The 20,153-nt window shown below is 34.6% G+C and overlaps 1 protein-coding gene across 2 annotated transcripts in view; it reads right to left on the bottom strand.

Annotated features, from left to right (window-relative positions):
• Positions 1-1,153: 1,153 nt before the first annotated feature.
• Positions 1,154-20,153, bottom strand: part of UACA (uveal autoantigen with coiled-coil domains and ankyrin repeats) — a 93,028-nt gene continuing 74,028 nt past the window's right edge. For both annotated transcript variants that reach the window (XM_069458208.1, XM_069458216.1), the window contains exons 12-19: positions 18,153-18,185; positions 17,528-17,626; positions 13,629-13,665; positions 12,720-12,772; positions 8,165-10,903; positions 6,271-6,423; positions 4,060-4,125; positions 1,154-1,307 (exon numbers count right to left, since the gene is read on the bottom strand). In XM_069458208.1, coding sequence (XP_069314309.1) covers positions 1,236-1,307; positions 4,060-4,125; positions 6,271-6,423; positions 8,165-10,903; positions 12,720-12,772; positions 13,629-13,665; positions 17,528-17,626; positions 18,153-18,185 — 3,252 coding nt within the window. In that variant the 3' untranslated portion in view covers positions 1,154-1,235. The remainder of the gene's footprint in view (positions 1,308-4,059; positions 4,126-6,270; positions 6,424-8,164; positions 10,904-12,719; positions 12,773-13,628; positions 13,666-17,527; positions 17,627-18,152; positions 18,186-20,153) is intronic.

Raw genomic sequence — 20,153 nt, 5'->3', positions numbered from 1 at the left:
TGGTTCAGGATGTTCAAATTTTATTGCTAAGGCACATTTTGCAATTTAAGAAAACTCACCTGAAATGATTCATTTATTCAGTTATTTGTTAATGGTCAAATTAGTAATTTTCAGTCTGAATGGTAAACAAAATGTTAATTAAAATAACAAGATATATAAACTTCCCTCAATGAGATACAGTTAATAAAAAGTTGGTTACATCAGAGTATTTATTATAAACATGCCCAATTTTATTATTTTCTTGCTACCTATATTTTTACAGTTTACTGTATTATTGCACTTTTGTCTAAAACCTCAAAAATCTTATCTAAAATCAATTCTCTAATGTTAATTTTGTAGGAAAATTGCATTTCACATTATTAATCTCATTAGTACAACTTTCCTATAAATAAGTATGAAACATTTGGAGAATGCATACATAATGAGTGCTTGGTTACTATAGTAGCAAATGTCAAAGTAATTGCTAAAAAAAAGTCTAAAGTTTTTGACATTTTGAAAAATCTAATGTATCATTTATCATTGTTCTCTAAATACTGTGGCAAGAAAAGTCACCACAAGTAAAAATTAAGATACTGTTGTAGAGATTATGAGGCAATTTTATTATATATTCCTGATATATTCCACCCCTGCCTGTTCTTAATCTAAATGTAATTTAGCACTACAATCCATTTATGAAATTTATTTTAAAAGGCATAAAAGTTATAAGTATAAGAAGAAAAAGATCTGTACCTCCAAAACAAGTCAAAGACACTCAGTAAGTTACCTCAGTAAAGAGATACCTTGGCCAGCAAAGTTACAATGCATTCCTTACAACTACATTAGGTCTCGAGGTTCTGAGGATCTGAAAGGTCTTCTGATCCGCTTAAAAGCGGCCACCAACCAAATTAATTTCTCTGAAAGAAATCTTTAAACAATTATTTCAGCCTAACCCTTCTTAGTATGGACCCCTTCAGATGGTTCATGTTTTATCAGGGACTCAAGTGTAAAAACACATACTCAATCCAAGGCAAAGTGTTATGTTGTTTGTAAAATTAACACATATAGAATATAAAATTTGAACTGATATTGAAAAAGTCTGTAACATATTCATCTAATTAAAAAAACCTACTGAAGGAACAAAACATATTTTATTTTAATTATACTAGCACAGTAAGGCCCAGAAAGACCGTGGAGTTGTGCACAGAAAGCTCAGCACCAGCAGGATAAAGCAGACAGTGGCCGGTCAGTGCTAACCGCTAGCACACAAGCCCCTGCCGCATCTGTATGATTTGGAGTAAGGCCTCCTGAACATCTTCATCCATGTGACCCTTGAGAAAAAGAAGAGGAGAAATATTTTGTGTTATCTTTGTTTGCACAAGGATTCCAAAGACAAAGCCTTCATAATAGAGCATAACTAGTTGGGAGTCACCAAATGCTAAAAATCTCTTGCCATTGAGGTGATACTTAAAGAAATTATTGGAAAAGGGAGTGGAGCTCTATCATGAAAAGAAAGAAGTCAGTAAGTAATGCACAGTAGTTGCTTTTAACATCTATTGCCAGAAAAAAAAAAAGAATAAACTTCTCTCCTTCTTTTTTTTAATAACAACTTCAGATGATAGGAGCAGCATAAGTCATAAGTGAGCAAAGTAAACCAAAAGGAAATTTTTTGTTGTTGCTGCTGAGGTTCTTTTTTTTAATGAGAAAAGTGCTTGATTAAAAATCCCCATGGCCAGGTGCGGTGGCTCACGCCTGTAATCCTAACACTCTGGGAGGCCTAGGCGGGAGGATAGCTTCTGCTCAGGAGTTTGAGACCAGCCTGAGCAAGAGCAAGACCCAGTGTCTCTACTAAAAATAGAAAAAATTAGCCAGGCATGGTGGTGCATGCCTGCAGTCCCAGCTACTCGGGAGGCGGAGGCAGGAGGATTGCTTGAGCCCAGGAGTTTGAAGTGAGCTAGGCTGATGCCAGGGCACTCTAGCTCAGGAAACAGAGCAAGACTGTGTCTCAAAAAAAAAAAAAAAAGAAAAAAAATCCCCATATTTATATTTTTTAACCTAAGTATGATCATATGATATATATTATTTTGCAACTTGCCTTGTTTATATAGTGTCACAGAAACCTTTCCCTAGAGATACTTAATTATTTAAGTTATTATATAATATTCCACTGTACAAATGTATTAAATTTCTTTATCCATTCCCTTAATGATGAACATTTAAGGTATTTCCAATCTTTATGGACAGATTCCTAAAGAAGAAATTGCTGGGTCAAAAAGCAGACTCAATTTTTAATTTTGCAAAGTACCAGAAATTTCCCTCTATGGAGAATACAGCAATTTACACTCCCACCAACAGGCCATAAATGCCCATTTTCCACACACTCTGGCTAACACTACAGACTGTCATCTTGTTTAATATTGTCAGTTCCATAGGTGAAAAATGGTACTTCCCTGTTCATTTGCATCTCCCCCATTACTGATGAGTTTGAGCATCTTTTTTACATGCATGTTAGCCATTTATATTTAAAAAGAAATACTTTAAACTTAAAATGGTGGCAAGAATTGATTAAATGCAAGTCAGTATGGTGGGCTTACAACACCCTCCCACCACACTTTTTTTTTTTTTCTGGAGTACTTGAACAGGTTTTAGCACAACACTTCCTATTAATATAAAAAGTTCTGCATCCAAAATCTGTTTCTATAACAGCAGGATGTTTAAATTTCAAACATTAGCCATAGTTGACTAAACTGAATTTCTTAGTTAACTTTATGATGCCAGAAGGCAAGACTATTTCATTTCAGATGCCAGTTGCTTTTGGTATGTTTCATTAGGACTCAGTAGAAAATAATTTCATATTTCAGAAGTATATATCATATAAAGTAGAAAGGCTTGTTAGTTTGCTGTATCTTTCAGTAAGAGCAAGGTCTTCTTCCCTTTGCCAGTGCTAGTGAGTTCCTTACTCTCTCTAATATGGATTTTCTGTGCTTTTCTACTATTTTCCCTCTTAAATTTCCTATTCCACTGCCCCTCAATAGTCTTCTCTAATAGTTACAATAAACTTTCAAATCCTAGCTTCTCTCTGCTCAAAAGACAGTAGCTAAAGATACCTTCTTTTATCACACCATTCATTCTTTTTCATTGGTTTCCCCTCCATCTCTCATAGAGAAGGCAAGCCTATTGATTTTAAAAATTTGATGTCATAAAGTATCTTTCTTTTTATTATTTTATCTAGTTCTCTTTTAAAAAATGATCTGTCTTTGAAGCTTTCTCTCAACACCCATTTTTCCTTCCTTCCTTCATATTTCTTGTTTGTTTTTACAATGTGGCCTAACACACTTCAAATCCAAATAATTCCCATTATATCTCTCCTGTTAGTCTAACATTTTTCTCTTTTAGTGTATCTTCCTGAAAAATCTAGTCTGAGAATTTTGGAGATGCTGCACATAGGGTTTCTATAGGGCATTAAGTGTAGTATCCTTCATATGCTAAGCATTTTTTAGTATGATTTAAAAAAAAAAAACAGCTTTCTCAGTATACCTCTAAAGAAGGAAATTCATAATCTTATGCTTCACTGAGTTTAAGGCTCAATAAATAAATATTATCAATTATCTCTTCACAGACCAATTTTTCTTTATTACAGTTCCATGCACACCCTGGCATAGTCATTTTCATACTTTCCTAGTATTCTTTACAGTTCAAAGAGATACTCCTGAGCTACCAAGAAACATCTGAAATCCTTTCCACTCTCCCCTTTTAGCTGACACTTACGTGTGGATGGCAAGGCATCACCTCCAGCTAGCAACACCGTTAACATGTGCTGTCACCACAGTACCAAACTGTCTATAAATTCAGTGACAAGCAGATGGAGACAGCACTAAATTTAAGATGCTGTGTTACCATATAGCTTTGTAAATTTTTCTGGAAGATACACAAAACCATGATTAAAAGAAATAATTATTTTTAAATAAGCATGTAGGGTACAGCTACTTTAAACATCCATTTCTTTCACATAAATTTACTTGAAAATAAAAAAATTATTTTCTCTAAAATAATATTCTTTCCAAAGGAGAAACAGTTCTTTACCTGTGCAGCACTAAGAAGGTGTGTCCGATAAATTGAGATTACTTCTTGGTGCTGTCTGTCAGCATCCTAGAAATGTAGAAAGGTAGATTAGAATATCAGTATTCACCTTTTCAAACATATGGAGGCTTGTGCCAATGTTGGCCTCCTCCTGGATGCTACAAAACAGTAGTATTATTATTAAAATGTTCCCATTACTTCTTATAACAAACTACCTTGGTGCTACCAGTTGCAGAATTCCATCACATTAGTATAAAACTTTTCTAATGAATGTGTGGGATATTCAGAGTGAAAGCAATGCCACTCACCCTAAGTGACATGAAATGATTGCCTTAGTTCACATCTAATGCCATGAGCTCACGCAGACACTTACCAACTTATGCTCTGGATTCCTGCACGGGCTTCCCATCTTACCCCCCTATCTCCACGCTGAGTTCCCTATCACGTTTCTGAGATGGAGGCAGCTCTTCCCTCACATCATTTTGGCTCAAAAACCTTGGGTGACATTTCTTTACATGTAAGAGAGAATCCAGACTCATCAGCTTGGTTCTTAACAATTTCCACATTTGGCTTCATTTAGCTCCCCAATATAGTAGCCCCCCCCCTTTGTCAGTTTCATTATTGGCAGTTTTGCTTTCTCTGTGTCAGTTACAATAAGATGTTCTGAGACAGAGAAAGGGAAGGAGGGAGAGAGGGGGAGAGAGACATCACATTCACAAAACTTTTATTACAGTATATTATGTGTTTTATTTTATTATTAGTTATTGTTATTAATCTCTTACTGTGCCTGATTTATAAGTTATACTTTACCACAGGCATGTAAGTATAAGAAAAAACATATTAATAGTATATATAAGGTTCAACACTATCTGCAATTTCAGGCATCCACTGGGGGTCTTGGAACGTATCCCCGGTGGATAAAAGGGGACTACTAGATAGGCAGGCATTTTCCTGCCCCCCAGCCATGCCACTTGCATTCTACCTCCATGCCTTTCCTAAGACTATTATGTTTACATCGAAGATCTATTTTCCTTGCACCTACCAAAACTCCATTTATTTTACAAGTTCAGGCCAGGTACTCCATTCTTTGAAACTAGCTCCCACCACACCAGTAATCTTTCCTTCCTGGGAAAGAATCTGGTACTACATTCTCAATTCTATATTTGACATCTATCTCCTGGTTATTTTACTTTTCATGGATCTGTATTTTGCCTCTCTTACGACCCAGAACTCCTTAGGGACAGGAACAGTAAACTCTCTTTATCCCTGACAGGGCTTAGCATGGGGTCATGAAATAATAAACAGATATTTCTAATTATTGAAGGGATACCATATCCTTTTGGTAAGCTCCAAATCAGCAATTTGCCATTATTAAGATTAATGGTTAAACAGTGTTAAAAAATAAAAACTTAAAAAAAAAAACTTTCTTCTATTCAAAAATAACTCATAAGCAATTCCTACAAAATAGGATATTAGCAACAATTTACATTTGACTAGGCCATGTTTTACTTAGCATTTCAATGTATATTAAGCTCATTCAGTTAAAAATATAAACAAATAAATAATCAGTTCTTATTATCGTATTTTATGGATGAGGATGCCAAGGTTTAAATGGAATGTTCCATGCTACTTGCTTGTCAGTGGCAGGACTGAGACCAGAGTTCCAACTTTAGCTTTTAAATACAGATGCTTTCTTTTAATAAAGGAGAGATGGAAATCCAGATGCCTTCTTTTAATATACAAGGATATAAAGAATAAAACCAAAGGAATGTCTATCTTTGGTCATAAGAATAAAAGATTATTAAAAACCTCCTTTAGTTTAGTGGACCAATATTTTTAGAGAGTACATTGCAGTGAGGAAGATGCTGGACTTGGAGTCAGCCAGGCCCAGGTCTATATCCCAGCTGTATGACCCCAGGCATCAAGTACTTCAATCTTTGTTTCCTTAAGAATAAAATAGAGCAATGAATAAAATCTGCTTTGCAGGATTGTGATGAAGATATAGTATGTAAAATGTTTAGCGTAGTGCCCAGCACATAGCAGGTACCAAATAAATGATGTTATTATACCACAAGTATAGGTAACTTTTGGCAAAAACAATTACAGTCTTGGATCTGAACACACCTATAAGTCAATTTAATTTCTAAATAAGCTTTACGAACTAACGTGAGCCGGCACATACTAACGCAGAGTCCTGTGCATCTGGTTACTCACAGCCAGCTGCTGCTGCAGGGACTTCACTTGGTGCTGCAGAGTGTCAATCAGTTGGCTCTGCCTCTTGGTGGGGTTCCCACTTGTGTAGGTGAGTTGGGAAAGGCCATTGAGTGCTTGTTTTAGTCTTTCTACATCATTAAGCAGCTCAGTTATCTTTTTAAACAAAGGAAAAAAGTTGTGGGAGAAACATATTATTCACTTATTCATTTATAATGAACATCTTTTGCACAATCATTCCTGTGTTAAGACACAAAATTTATACATCAGAAAATTGAAGTATGAATATTGCCAAGATTATCAACAGTACATACAATATATAATTTAATTTCTTTAAATTCCTTTCAGCAAATTCTTTATAAAAGCAATACCAAATTAAGAATAAATATTACATATATTCAAAAGATTTGAGCATGACCTTAGTCTTTCTACATTTAGATCATACATAATTATCTCTAAAGATATATAAACTATCTTCCAGGTAATGTTTGGAACACAGGAAGGGAGGGTGGGATTCCCTTCAACAAAGTGTGAAAAGAAAAAGTAGGTGTCTCGTCTAAGTCTAGATTTAACGGGCGTGCCTTGTTCCCTTTTCAAGAGTTTAATTATTTAAGATTACTTTGTTGTATAGAGGGGAAAACGATAGGGAAGCTGTTTAGAGTAGTGGAAAAAGCACAGGCTTTAAAGTCGACAGGTCTGACTTGTATGAGCTTGGCTAATTTCCTTTACTTTTCTGAGCGCTTGTTTCCGTACTGGTGAAAGGCAGAAAATCTTTCAGAGTTAAAAAAATCAAATGCAATTATAAATATATGCCTGGTACATAGTACATGCTCAATAAATGACAAGCATAAGTAGATATTAATAATTAGCTATTATGATTATATATTACTATATTCATAACCACCTTCCAAACAAGTTTAAAGCATTTAAATTCTGGCTCATAAAAGAAGACATGCCAGAGGTTCGTACTTGTACCTCTCCACTGAGGTATCTGTCTGCTTTTACTCATCACTGCATCCCCAGCACATGGCATGTAGAAGGCATTTAATAATTACTCGTTGAATGGATAAAATAGCAGTCATGTCTCATCTCCATAGTACAAACTTTATGCAACTACCAGTTGCAAAAATATCGTTGAGTATCTATTCTATAAATTGTACCATGAGAATGAAAGATAAGAAGAAAAGTTATAAATCCTACTCTTGAAAACTGACTGGGAAGATCAACCACATAATTCTAACATGGTAATACAAATGTTTCAAATGCAAAGTTGAAACAAAACATGCATTTTGAAAGAGGAACTGTTTACTGTAGGCTAAATTGGACAGTGAAGATTTTTAGGATGGAAAATCAGTGTTAAAGAATGTATAGGATGCAAGTCAGTAGAGAGGAGGGGAAGGACATTCTGGGTGAGGGGACTAGTCTATAGAAAGATATGGGGGACAGAACATACAATGAATTGGGGGGCTCAGTTTGCTGGCATAGGTGAATTCCAAGATCAAGTTTGAGATGCTCCCCAGAATCCTCAGTTTCTTGTAGCCCAGAGACATAGCTTTTTTTCATCCTCCCCATTCCTAGCCTTCAGATGCTAAACCTCCCCCCCCTGAATTTTGACTATTCATCTATGAGGCAAGTGAAACATGAGTCACCCCATCTTTCCTCAATTAAAGGAACAGAAGGAAAAATGCTTTTGATTTTTGTTTGTGCTACTTTTTTCAATTCAGAAATTTTTTCATACCAGTAGTCAAACCAAAAAGGAACATTTATTGGTCACTTTGTTAATACCTTTGTAAACTTCCACGGGATACTATGGTAAAGAGTTCTATTCTCCTTCTACTCTGTTAGTTCTGCTCTGGAGTTTCCAACCTATAGCCATGCAGACTACTTTGTGTCCTACCTTATTATCCTTCGCTTCAATTTGTTTAGCAGATTCTTGTATTCTTCTTTGTAACTCTGTGATTGTTGTTAAGGACTTATCACATCGTTCCTTCTGATCCTTGATTTCTTGCTCAATGCTGAAATGTAGTAAGTCTTTCTCATCTTTTGCAGATAGTTCCTTCTTTTTGGCATGTAAAACTTCCTCACATACTTCATCATACTTTCTATTCAGATTGGCCAATTTTTCATTTAAGTTGGAAATCTGTGCCTCCAAGTCACTTTTCGTTGCTTTATATTTAGACAAATCAACTACCTCTCTAGTCTCCAATTTTTTTAATGCTTGCTTGGTATTCTGAACCTCAGACTGAAGTTTGGAGACTTCTTCAGTTTTGTTTTGGCTTTCTTCTTCCTTTTCTCTCAAGCTAGCTTTTATGATTCCAACTTCTTTCTCAAATGCTTCCTTAATCTGCAAATGCTCTGCCAGGGGCACGGAAGAATTCTTTTGATTCTCCAACAAGTGACGCAGTTTGGTCACTGTCTGCTGCTCTTTCTCATAACACCTTTGCATATTCTTTAGTTCTTCCTTTAGATTCTCAATTGTGCCGTTGAGAGATTTTTTCAGGGCCTCAACCTGTTCCGTTGGAACATGCTGTTTTTGCAAAAGATTTTGCACTGCAAGTATCTCAGAAGTTTGTTTGGCATTTTCCTCTACTAGCTTCTCTTTCTCGTTCTTCACTTCTGTGTATTTCTGTGACAGATCTTTTAACTGTTTGGTTAGCTCTTCTGTTTTTCTGCTTAGTGTTCTTTCCATTTCATGAGAATTCTCAATGAGAACATTCTTATCCTTTAAATCTTTCTGAAGAGTAAAAATCTCCTTCTTTAACTTGTCATTCTCTTGCTTGTTTTTCCTGGCCTCTTCTTCCCTGGCACTGTACTTTTGTGTCTGCTCTGATAACTGTTCTTTTAGTTCCTTCTCTGTTGCTTTAAATTTTCTCTCACACTCTTCAAAGCTGATAATTGGTGCATATTTTAGCTTAATGCATTCTTGTATTGTGTCGAGTTCCTTCTTCTGGGCTTCAATTTCAGCATGCAGTGTCACAATCTCTTCCTGGCTTTGTCTGTACTTAGCCAGCATTTCAGCATTATCATCCTGTACCTTTTTCATGCTCTTACTTAGAGCACTCATCTTTTCCTCATGCTCTTCTAGGCTGATGTACTCAGCTTTTATTTGGTTTTGAGTGTTTTCCAGGTTTCTCTTCAATATTTCATTCTCATCTTTTATTTTTATAAATTCTTGATTTATATCGTCACATTTTTTCTTCACATCTAATAATTCTCTGTTAGTTTTATCTACTGTGTTATTCAAGGCTATTTTAATCTCTTCATGGGTTTTAACTGGCACGTACTGAATACTCATAGTCTTTTTCAAGTTAGCACTTTCAGACGTGAGTGCATGTATTTTCTCTTGGTCTTCGCCACATTTTTTCTTAAGTTCAGACACTTGTTTTTTAAGTTCAACAATATTGGATTTCAGAGCCGTTATCTCTTTTTCATGTTTCTCAGGAGGAACAAACACGGCTTCCAGGCGACTAACGTTCTTACTTAAACCGTCATTTTCCTTCAGCAGTTTCTCTATTTCCAGGGTCTTTTCTGTATATTTCTGTGTTACGTCTAAAAGCTTTTTGTTCAGATCATCAAGAATGGCATCATGTGACTTTTTCATTTCTTCATTTACTTTTAAAGGAACATAATGATTTTTCATTTCAATTGTTAAGTTATGTACTTGCTGGTTGAGGAGCTTATTATCCAGATACACCTTTTCAATTTCCTTTTGTAATGTCTGATTTTTCAGTGTTAACTCGGTGATCTTCTTCCCAAGTTCTCCTGATTTTTGCTCCAGTCTGTGCTTGAGCTGTTCGTGTTCCTCCGGTTTGACATGCTGAACAAGCTTGGCCTTAACATTCTCAAGTTCTCTCTTTAACTGTCTCATTTCACTAAGTGACTTTTCATATTCTCTTTCCATTTCTACTAATTTCTTTGCTTTCTCATTCACTTCATTCGATAATAAGCTCTTCATGTTTTCGAATTTTTCTGTTGGAATGGAAAGGGCCAACTTTGCTAACAATTCTTTTAACTGGCTTTCCATCTCTGTGACCTTCCTTCCTTTCTTCTCTCGCTCCATTTCACACATACTAAATTCCTTCTGCAATCGCTTATTTTCTTCTATCAGCTTGCCTTCATCCCTCTTAAACTCTTCTACCACCATCTCATTTTGTTTGATTTGGTTTCTTAGTTTTCCCACTTCTGCCGAAGCACCTTCATATTTTGCTTTCATGTCTTTCAACTGATCCTTCAGTTCCTCCGTCAGTCTGTGATTCCCTGTAGTTGCTTCACTGGTTAGGTGTTCTTTAAGGGCAAGAAAATGGGTCTGCATTTGTTTCACTTTACCTTCTGACTCAAACATCCTCTTCTGCACATCTTTTAACGCATCTTCTAATTGCTTTATCTGTTCATCTGAATCCTCCTTGACCCTTTCACACTCTAACGCTAAAGCTTTGCACTCCGCCACCTTGTGAGCCAGTTCATTTTGGAGCTTGAGTCGGTCTTGTTTTGCTGAATCACAGAAAGTTCGCATTGCTTCTAACTCCTTCTTTAAAATTTCATTTTCAGAGTATGAGGTTTGACTGGTTAAAGATAGCTCCAGTGGTCTTAACATAGATCTGCTTTGCATATGGGCTGGCATACCTGTGGAGGTACACTAAAAAGGAAAAAAAAAAAAAAGACACCAATCACAAATGCCTATAAAAGACATCAACTTTACTTAAAAGACATTAACTATATTTATTTGCCAAACTTATAGAAAGTTCCCACATCATCAGGACTCAAAGGGTTTTCAGATTACATAGTACGATGGAAAAAAAAACACAGGACTGATTTTTGTGGAAAGAAGAACAGTTTTGGGTATGATTTCCTTAACACACTCAGAACATTTTGAGGGTTCTGTTCACTTAATTCTATTTCTGGCAGAATAAAGAAGGAAAATAGTTGCGTCCATTGGGTGCTATTTTCTCTTTCTTTCCTCATTGATAACACCTTACCCCACACATGAATATCAACTTTGTCAAAACATATTTATTATTTCTATATTTTATGGCACATAGTATGCTTAGAAGTTGAAATTCTGAAGAAAGCTGTAAGACCCTTGGAAAAAAACAAGTATTGCAATTTTAAATATGCAAATAACTTCACAGAATTATAGATTATTTAACTTCTAATAAGATATATGATTTCTGAGTATGTTCACTATTAATTCCAATATAATATTCTTTATATTATAAGAATATCATCAAAATAAACCTCGTTAGTACGAAAGTTGTCAAGAGAATGTTAGTCAATTCACAAAAAAAACTAGTTTTCTCCTCTCAAATAGGAAGATAAAGTAGAATTTAGCACATGATCTTAGTATAAAATTTAATTGGTATTGTATTCCTTCTATTAAGTGCTGATAAGAAAAGAAGTATCATTAATCTTCTAGGTGAAATAGTTTACAAATATCAGAACATACAATCATGAAAGACTAATGTTTTCATTTTTCCCATAAAGCCTAACACAATAAGGGCTCTTTACAAGTACTAATTCATTGATAAAAGCTGTGTGCGATGAGTATATCCCATTATTTTAATAGGCAGATTTTACTTGTATTCAGTTAAATCTGACCTGCTTTGCCTTGGATCAAGAGGAAAAAAATTGACAAAATGGAATAATTTCCCACCCTCAGTCTGCTTCTAAATTATCTTTCAACTTACCAATTACGTAGACTAAGACTACTATAATTTACCAAGAAATTACTTATAACCTTCACAACTTCTGTGCTTGTATTGTAATCAAATATTTATCTAATCTTTTTAAATACTGGTCAGTTGATAACTATTTTCTCAACTTAGAATCTTAAGAATTTTCTGTCGTAGGCATCATCTAAGCTAACTCACTCTGGCTACACATGAAGGGATATAAGAAAAGCCTTCAGAAGCCCAAATATTTATCCATTCTGCATTCCACAGAGGTACTAGAAATGCAAACCTTGCATCTACTAAAAAGTAAACATGAGAAGCAGATAAACAGGCAAGAAAATCAGACAATACTCTACCTCTGGAAGATTTATTTTGAGGCAAATTTCCAAAACATAGAATACATATTTAGTTACAAGGGAAAATACATTTCAAAGCCAAGAGAAATTACTTTTGAATTATTCATATCTATCTTCTACTTTATATGGGCAAATAGGAAGAGTTAACTGATTACTATTAATGAATGGAGGCTTACTATCAAAGACAATGAAATTGTAATTCAAATCTCTTATTATAGCCACTATCATCAAAAACTCTCTAGAGGGCACCAGAAACAGCAATATCTGCTTTTATTAAATTCAAGAAAGCAAGACCAACTTTTCTTTGATAATGAAACACTTACTCAATGTATATATACTTAATAAATATACAATGCTATTTTCTTCTTTATATAAAGGCATAAATATTTTCTTTAAATATTTTTTAAAATTAAGAAAACAGTATTACCTGTGAGTCTGTCATATACATTTGACCTTGTTTAAGAAGCATATCTTCTTTTCCTAAATAAGTCCAAATAAATGACATCTTAACTTAAATATCCATACCAGAGTAGTATAAGTATTAATTTGATGTTATTTCATCTCCTTTATTATTCAAACAAAAGAGAAGCAGGAGGTACAACATAAAATTATTTTTGTTCTAAAATACCCATATTTTTCCTTATTATTTCTTTAAACATAAGAGAAGTACCTACAGCCTACTGAAAAATAGATTCTAAGCTGTTTTTTAGAAATATGTAAGACTGTTAAACTAAATAGGCTAAATGATTATTATAAAATATGTATCTTATAATCAATCAAAACAAAAATGCTGTTCTTTTAAATTCATAGGATAAATATCATTATTGTGCTAGAGGACAGTTTAGTATTCAGTAGGAAACAAAAATAGGTTTTCTAAAGAAATTGTTTAAAGTTGTAGAAAAAAGAAGACTTTATAGTCTAAAATAATTAATAAATAACTCCTTATAGAACTTACAATTTTAAAATGCTTACCTGCATGGAGACTGATTTCTCCAATTTAGAAAACTATATTTCTTTCCATAAAAAGCAAGCCAAGTATCACAAGACAAATGTCTACTAATCAACAAGGCAAATTTGGTAATTCCTACAATATACAAATTAAAAATAGAGGTGGCTAAAGAAAATCAGAGACTCAGTGATTATCAGATTTTATGTTAGAGGGTACAGTAGTCATCTTAATTGCTTCCTAGTTCCATCTTTTGAGGTATAACACACAAGTATAGTTGGATGAAATTTAGCAGTAGGATTATCATGTACGGTTAGACAAATAAGAATAAACATTCTTCTTTGCTTGAACTAGGTGAACTGTAATGATAATCCATACTTTTATACTTACGGTTACTGAAATGACTTCCTGATCCTAAATGATCACTCTGAAATGAGAAGCATAAATTAAAACATTTTAGGTAAATGCTGCTTCGTTTTGTTAAATTCTGTATCTATTTTAGCTCTAAATGATCCAGTCATTAAAACCACATTTTTGACATTCCTTGTTTATCCTGAGTATTATTCTGCCAGAACCCACAAAAAGACACAGTGCTAGCAACAATTAGAGAGATCAGCTGGCAATAAACTAAGCATCTTAATAAAAGCAGCCAAGTGTTTCAAGGAAAACCTTTATTGCTCAAAAGAGAAAAAGTGATCCCCAAGTGAACTGAAATAACTTTCCGTACCTACTGTTAGCTGCTGCTTTACCACAAAAGGAAGTGCCAGATTTGCACCAAAAACGCATTTTACTTTACCACTGTTGGGAGCTAACTATGAAATATTATTAGCATAAACCCCTTCTTTCAGAATTTATAAAATTCTGATTACATTTGAAGGCAAAAGGAGACAGAGCAGGAAATGAAACTGAGGCAAAGATCTACACACAGTAATAAATCCATCAGTGCATCAGTTAGGAAAGCAGAATACAGAAACTTCAGATACCCTGAATCAAAATATACTTGGATTGCTCCTTTTCCCAGGTAAGCCAAATACAAAGAATCTAATATATAAATTAAAATACTAAACTTCAAGAGTAAAGACATGCAGATGTAGTTCATATTCGTATATTAGATTGTACTAACAGCTACATATCAAACCTGAATCAGGTGACCACAATAAAAACAGTCCACAATTCCATGGCTAAATTAATGCCACCTCCATTAATCCTTAGTGCTCCCAAGGGTATGGAAAAATATCTGTAAGCTTAGTTAAGCTATTTGTTCTATGCAATATTTAATACTAAAGTTTGCCATAACTACTAAATGGGCTTTTACATGTATGGGGGGAGCTATGCACATAAGGAGCTCAAAAAGCTTAATTTGGTTTTATTACCTTTCCGTTACTACTCAAATGAAAACAAATGCACAAGTTATAACATAAAACTAGCCTCACCGTAAAATATCCATATTTCCCATTTTTCTCTGCACATAAGGGAAATACCTATATATTAAGCATTACACACAACTCACAACACAGTAATTCTATTGGCAGTTTATGAAGTTTTTTAAGCATGTGAGATGATACAGTAGTGGCTATTTATTCAATGTTTGTATATGATGAATTCTCAGTTTTTAATGGTTGCTTTTATAATTACTAGATCACATATAAAGTGGGAACCATAATTTTCTGTTTAGAAGTAAAAAATCATTTCTAGTATAAAAATTCATCACAATGAATATGTACTGACTGAGGAAAACGGCCCCATTATATTGAATGGGAAAAGTTACAAAACAGGATGTACAATATGATCTTACCTGTTGAATGAGTGTATAACACACAAATTATGCGCAAAGGTCTGAAAAGATATTGGTCAGGTGCTAACAGTGTTAAGAGTATGGGTGTCTTTATTTTAACTAAATTTTTAGAAAAAATTTATAATTTCTCTAAAATAAATATGTATTGTTTTGTACTAAGAGAAATGTTCCTTATCTATAGTTTATTATGACCTTATTGAAAGTTATAGACTTGACAATTTAGACAACTAGAGTTTGTCTGAAGCTACAGAAAAACATCTTATTCTTAAGACATGCAAGGAGTATACCTCTTAGAAGAAAAGAAATACATACATAAATAGTACACAAATTATAGGTGTCCAACTTTGACGAACATGTCAAAGTTCTGGCTCTGCCACTTACTATTCGTGAAAACCCTCATGAGTAAACCTCTCTGTGCCTCGATCTCTTCACTTATAAAGTAGAGATGATGATAAAATCTACCACATAGGGTTGATGTATTTATTAATACATGTACAGTGCACAAAGTAGTTCTTGGCACATGGTCAATTTCTAAAAAAATGTTAGCTATTACTATTTTCACAATTAACCTAAAAGAGAATTCAAATGTGAAAAAGATACAACCCACTATAGCTAGGTAATTCGTTGGGTTATAAAATGATGTTTCTGAATAATCTTTAGAATTTAGTCATATAAATATACAAATACTTTTGTTCGATTTTTTAAAATTTTTCAAGGTATAACTTATGCAGTACAGTACATAAATATTAAGTGTACAGCACAATGAATTTCTGCATATGTATACCTTGCCTAATCACAACCCAGATCAAAATAGAGAACATTTCCAGCATCCCAGAAGTTTCTTCATGCCTCAACGTAGTCAGTAACCCTTCATCAAAGATTAGTTTTATCTGCTTTTGAACTTCATAAAAATAGAACTGTGCAGGATGTACTTTGTGTCTCATTTCTTTCATGCAACATTATATCTATGGGATTCATCCATGTTTTATATTCTTTTTCATAGTGCACACATAATTTTTTATTAAGAAAAAAATTATTTTTGCTATGGTCTAACTATCTTTCCAAATGTCTTGAAATTAATTCCTATTGTGGTAATATTAAGAGATAGGGCCTTTTGGGAAGTGAGTTAGTCACAAGGGCTCCAATAAGGCCATGTGAGGACAGAGTGTTCATCATTTTTGCCAAGTGAGGATACAGCAAGAAGATCCTCACCATGAAAGCCAGAGCCTTGATCTTGGACTTCCCAGCCCTCATAACTATGAGAAATAAATTTTTCTTCTTTACCAATTACTCAGTTTCAGGTATTTTGTTATAGTAGCACAAACGGACTATGACACTTTTTTTTTGTTTTAATGTACTTTGGCGCCATATTCTCCAATAAGGATAAAAGATTCATACTGAATCAGCCACAATTTTCAGTGACGCCCAGTGATGATCCTTTCTGAGATAATCCTGGACATATCCCTATTCATTTACATAACACTTTTTTATTATTACCATCATAATCACTGCAAATTTACAGGTAAAAATATGAAATTCTGAGGCCGGGCGCGGTGGCTCACGCCTGTAATCCTAGCACTCTGGGAGGCTGAGGCGGGTGGATCGCTCGAGGTCAGGAGTTCGAGACCAGCCTGAGCAAGAGTGAGACCCTGTCTCTACTAAAAATGGAAAGAAATTATATGGACAACTAAAATATATATATACAAAAAATTAGCCGGGCATGGTGGCGCATGCCTGTAGTCCCAGCTACTCGGGAGGCTGAGACAGTAGGATCGCTTAAGCCCAGGAGTTTGAGGTTGCTGTGAGCTAGACTGACGCCACGGCACTCACTCTAGCTCGGGCAATAGAGTGAGACTCTGTCTCAAAAAAAAAAAAAAAAAAAAAAAAAAATATGAAATTCTGAAAAGGTTAGGATGACAACAAAGAGAAAGTGGAACAAAACTAAATGTCAACTACATGCTAGTCACTTTGAATGATCTCATTTAACCTTTACAACTCTGTGGAAAAAGAAACAATCACCCGAATTTTTCCAGAGGCAACAAGCTCAGAGACTTTAAGTAAGCAGCCCAGCCAGGCACAGTAATTCCAACTACTCGGGAGGCTGAAGCAGGAAGATCACTTGAGGTCAAGAGTTCAAGACTATCCTGAAGAACATATAGAGACCCAGTCTCTAAAAAAATGAAAAAAATTAGTCTAGCATAGTGGCATGTGCTTACTTATAGTCCCAGCTACTCAGGAGGCTGAGGCAGGAAGAATGCTTTAGCCCTGGAGTTCAAGGCTCCAGTGAGCTACAATCATGCCATTGTATTTCAGCCTGGGTGACAGAGTGAGATCCTTTTTCAAAAATAATAATAAATTTTTTTAAATAAAAATAAATAAATAAGCACCCCAAGATCATACTTTAAGTAGATTTATAATTCAAGTTCAAGTCTGATGCCAAGTCCCTTACCACTACCCATTATGAATTACAGGAAATAATTTAAGCTTTCTATACCTCAAAATATTTGTATCTGTTTTTCAGAGCCTCAATAGTTCTTAAACTTTCTTCATGTTGTTTTTCTTTAGCTGCCAAAAGGGACTTCAGCTTTTCTCTCTGAAATGGAAAGGAATAAATACAGAATAAAATTACCCTGTGCTTAAAACTGGGTTAAAAATGTGTTTTAGAAAATGTGAATGGGAATTACTTTGAGGACTGGAGTTAGTGAATTCTTCAACCTGGTGGATTTTAACTATTAGTAGGGTTGATAATTTCTACAAATATACCAATAAAGCATATAACATATCCAAACAATATAATGAAAAATTTAAATTTCTGTTTGTTTTAAATTTTAATGTTTTCATTTTCTATATAATATGCAGAATTTTATATTTTTTCATGACAATTTTCATAGAAAGTGAGACATTCAGAGGCAATAACAACAAAATGCCTACAATAACCCATGCCACTACATTCAAAACACACTTTTACAGTCACATACAGATTTTGTTTTTCCCTTTCAACAATAATCAGAAATGGAATCCTGGTCTCCATCTCAATTCAGGACTTAAACCTTTACTACAATATCATCCTCGATTTACAAAACATTTTTACGGCTTTAAAATAAAATTTATCACCCTACCTCACTTTCCAGATCATCAGCAACCATTACTTCCTAAATTTAAAAAGAAGAAATGTATTTTAATTCTTGAAAGTTTATTTTAAAAGGCATAAGCTTGACAAATATATTTTTAAAAGACTGGCACATGTCTTTAAGATTGGGGTCAAGAATGTAAGAAGAAAATGTCTATGTATTTACCAACTTTGTTGTATGAGTTGTCACTCATTCTTCTCACTAACCAGGTTCAGAAGCACTTTGGATTCCTCTGAGAACACACCAAGTCCTACTTGTTCTTCCACTTTACATTTTTTGTCTACTCCTTCCTCTCCGATCCATGGCCCCAACTATAGATCAGTCCTTTATTATTAGCACACACCTAAATTATTGATACCTGTCTTCTTTTTTGGTATTAACTTTTTAATTGTGTAATATATCACATATGAGTATATATAATGTCCTAGTTTAATAATTATTTAAGCATAATAAAATGAGCATCTATACCACTATCCCTGTATACTTAAAGGGAATATATACTCTGTATTTCTAAAAGCAATACAGGGTTAAATACATATGTTAAATCAAAATTGTTAATTTTGTTGTTCAAAGCTGCTACATCATGAGCTGTCTATGGAGAAGTCCTCGTGGCAAGGACCTATAGCCTCTTGACCACCATCAGACCAGTCAATTTAAAAGCAGATCCTTTAGCCTTTCAGATACTGCAGCCCCAACCAACAGCTTGACAGCAACCTTATGAGGGACCTTGAGCTAGGACCATAATGCTAAGCCACTTCCAGATTCCTGGCCCTCAGAAAGTATATGAGATAATAAATATCTGCTGATTTAAGCCAAGTTTGAGGGCAACTTGTTACACATCAGCAGATAACTAATACACCTTGCATGTCTGAAATCATTTTTTTTCCCATCCTTTCATTCGAATGACTGGCTATAGAATTCAAGTACGAAATTTATTTTCTTCAAAATTCTGAAGGCATTGCTCCATCGTCTTCTCATTTCCAATGTTACAGATGAGATATTCAAAGTGATTCTGATTTCTTATCCTTGAACACGTGACTTGAAAATTTTGGGGGGGAGGCATTTGTAGGATTTTCTTTTTCCTCAGAAATCTAAAGTTCAACAATGATTGCTTTGGTGTGGATCTAGCTTCATTGACTCTGGGTCCTCTCAATCTGGCAATATGATGTCTTTCTGTTCTAGAAAATTTTTTTGAATTGCTTTATTGATGATTTTCTCCTCCCTTCTGTTCTTTCTGGAATACCTATTATTCAGATGTTGGACCTCTTAGTCTGTTCTCCAATCTTCCTACCTTTTCTATTTGCCAAGTCTTTATCTTTTTCCTGTACTTCCAGGTATTTTCTCAGCTTTATTTTTGATATCACAATGTTTCCTTTTTAAAATATCCTGTTCTCACTTCAAAGATGTGATATTCTCTTGTCTAACTGAAAATAAATTAATACCAGGCAGTTTTTTGTTTTTTAAAATTTCCTTTCCTGGCACATTCCATTTCTTCCAATTTTCTCTTATGTCTGTTTAGTCTCTACCTTCCATGGTTGAAGCTCTCCTCAGATGTCTAGCACCTTGGTTTCTGCTCATGTTTAAGAGTGGAGCACTAAAGAACTGACTGGAAGGTCTAAACCCGTGTGTGACTAAGGGCTTCATTGAAGATGATATGGTTGGGCCACATCACTAGCTAAGGAATTCCTCATTTTCAGTATTTTTAAGTTATTTACTTCTTGGGCTGGAAAGATTCCTTTGGGAAGACCCCCTACCTGGCTGCTGAAGGACTTGGTGACAGTTTTCTGGTAGCTACGCGGGGTAGGGGAGAAAAGGAGGGTCCCAGCACTCAGAATGCCAATGGTCACTTACTCTAGTTGTGTTTTGTATGGTACACCCATCCTCAGCTATACTCAGTGTCCCCAGTTCAGAGACTCTGCTAATCTCTCCAGAGATTAAATCTCTAATCTTCTATTGAGGGTAGAACAATAAAGAGGGGCAGTTGCAGCT

The sequence above is a fragment of the Eulemur rufifrons genome, chromosome 2 (assembly GCF_041146395.1).
Source record: "Eulemur rufifrons isolate Redbay chromosome 2, OSU_ERuf_1, whole genome shotgun sequence".
Lineage (NCBI taxonomy): Eukaryota > Metazoa > Chordata > Mammalia > Primates > Lemuridae > Eulemur > Eulemur rufifrons.
The sequence above is the reverse complement of the archived record's forward strand: the minus strand, read 5'-3'. Positions and strand labels throughout refer to the sequence as shown.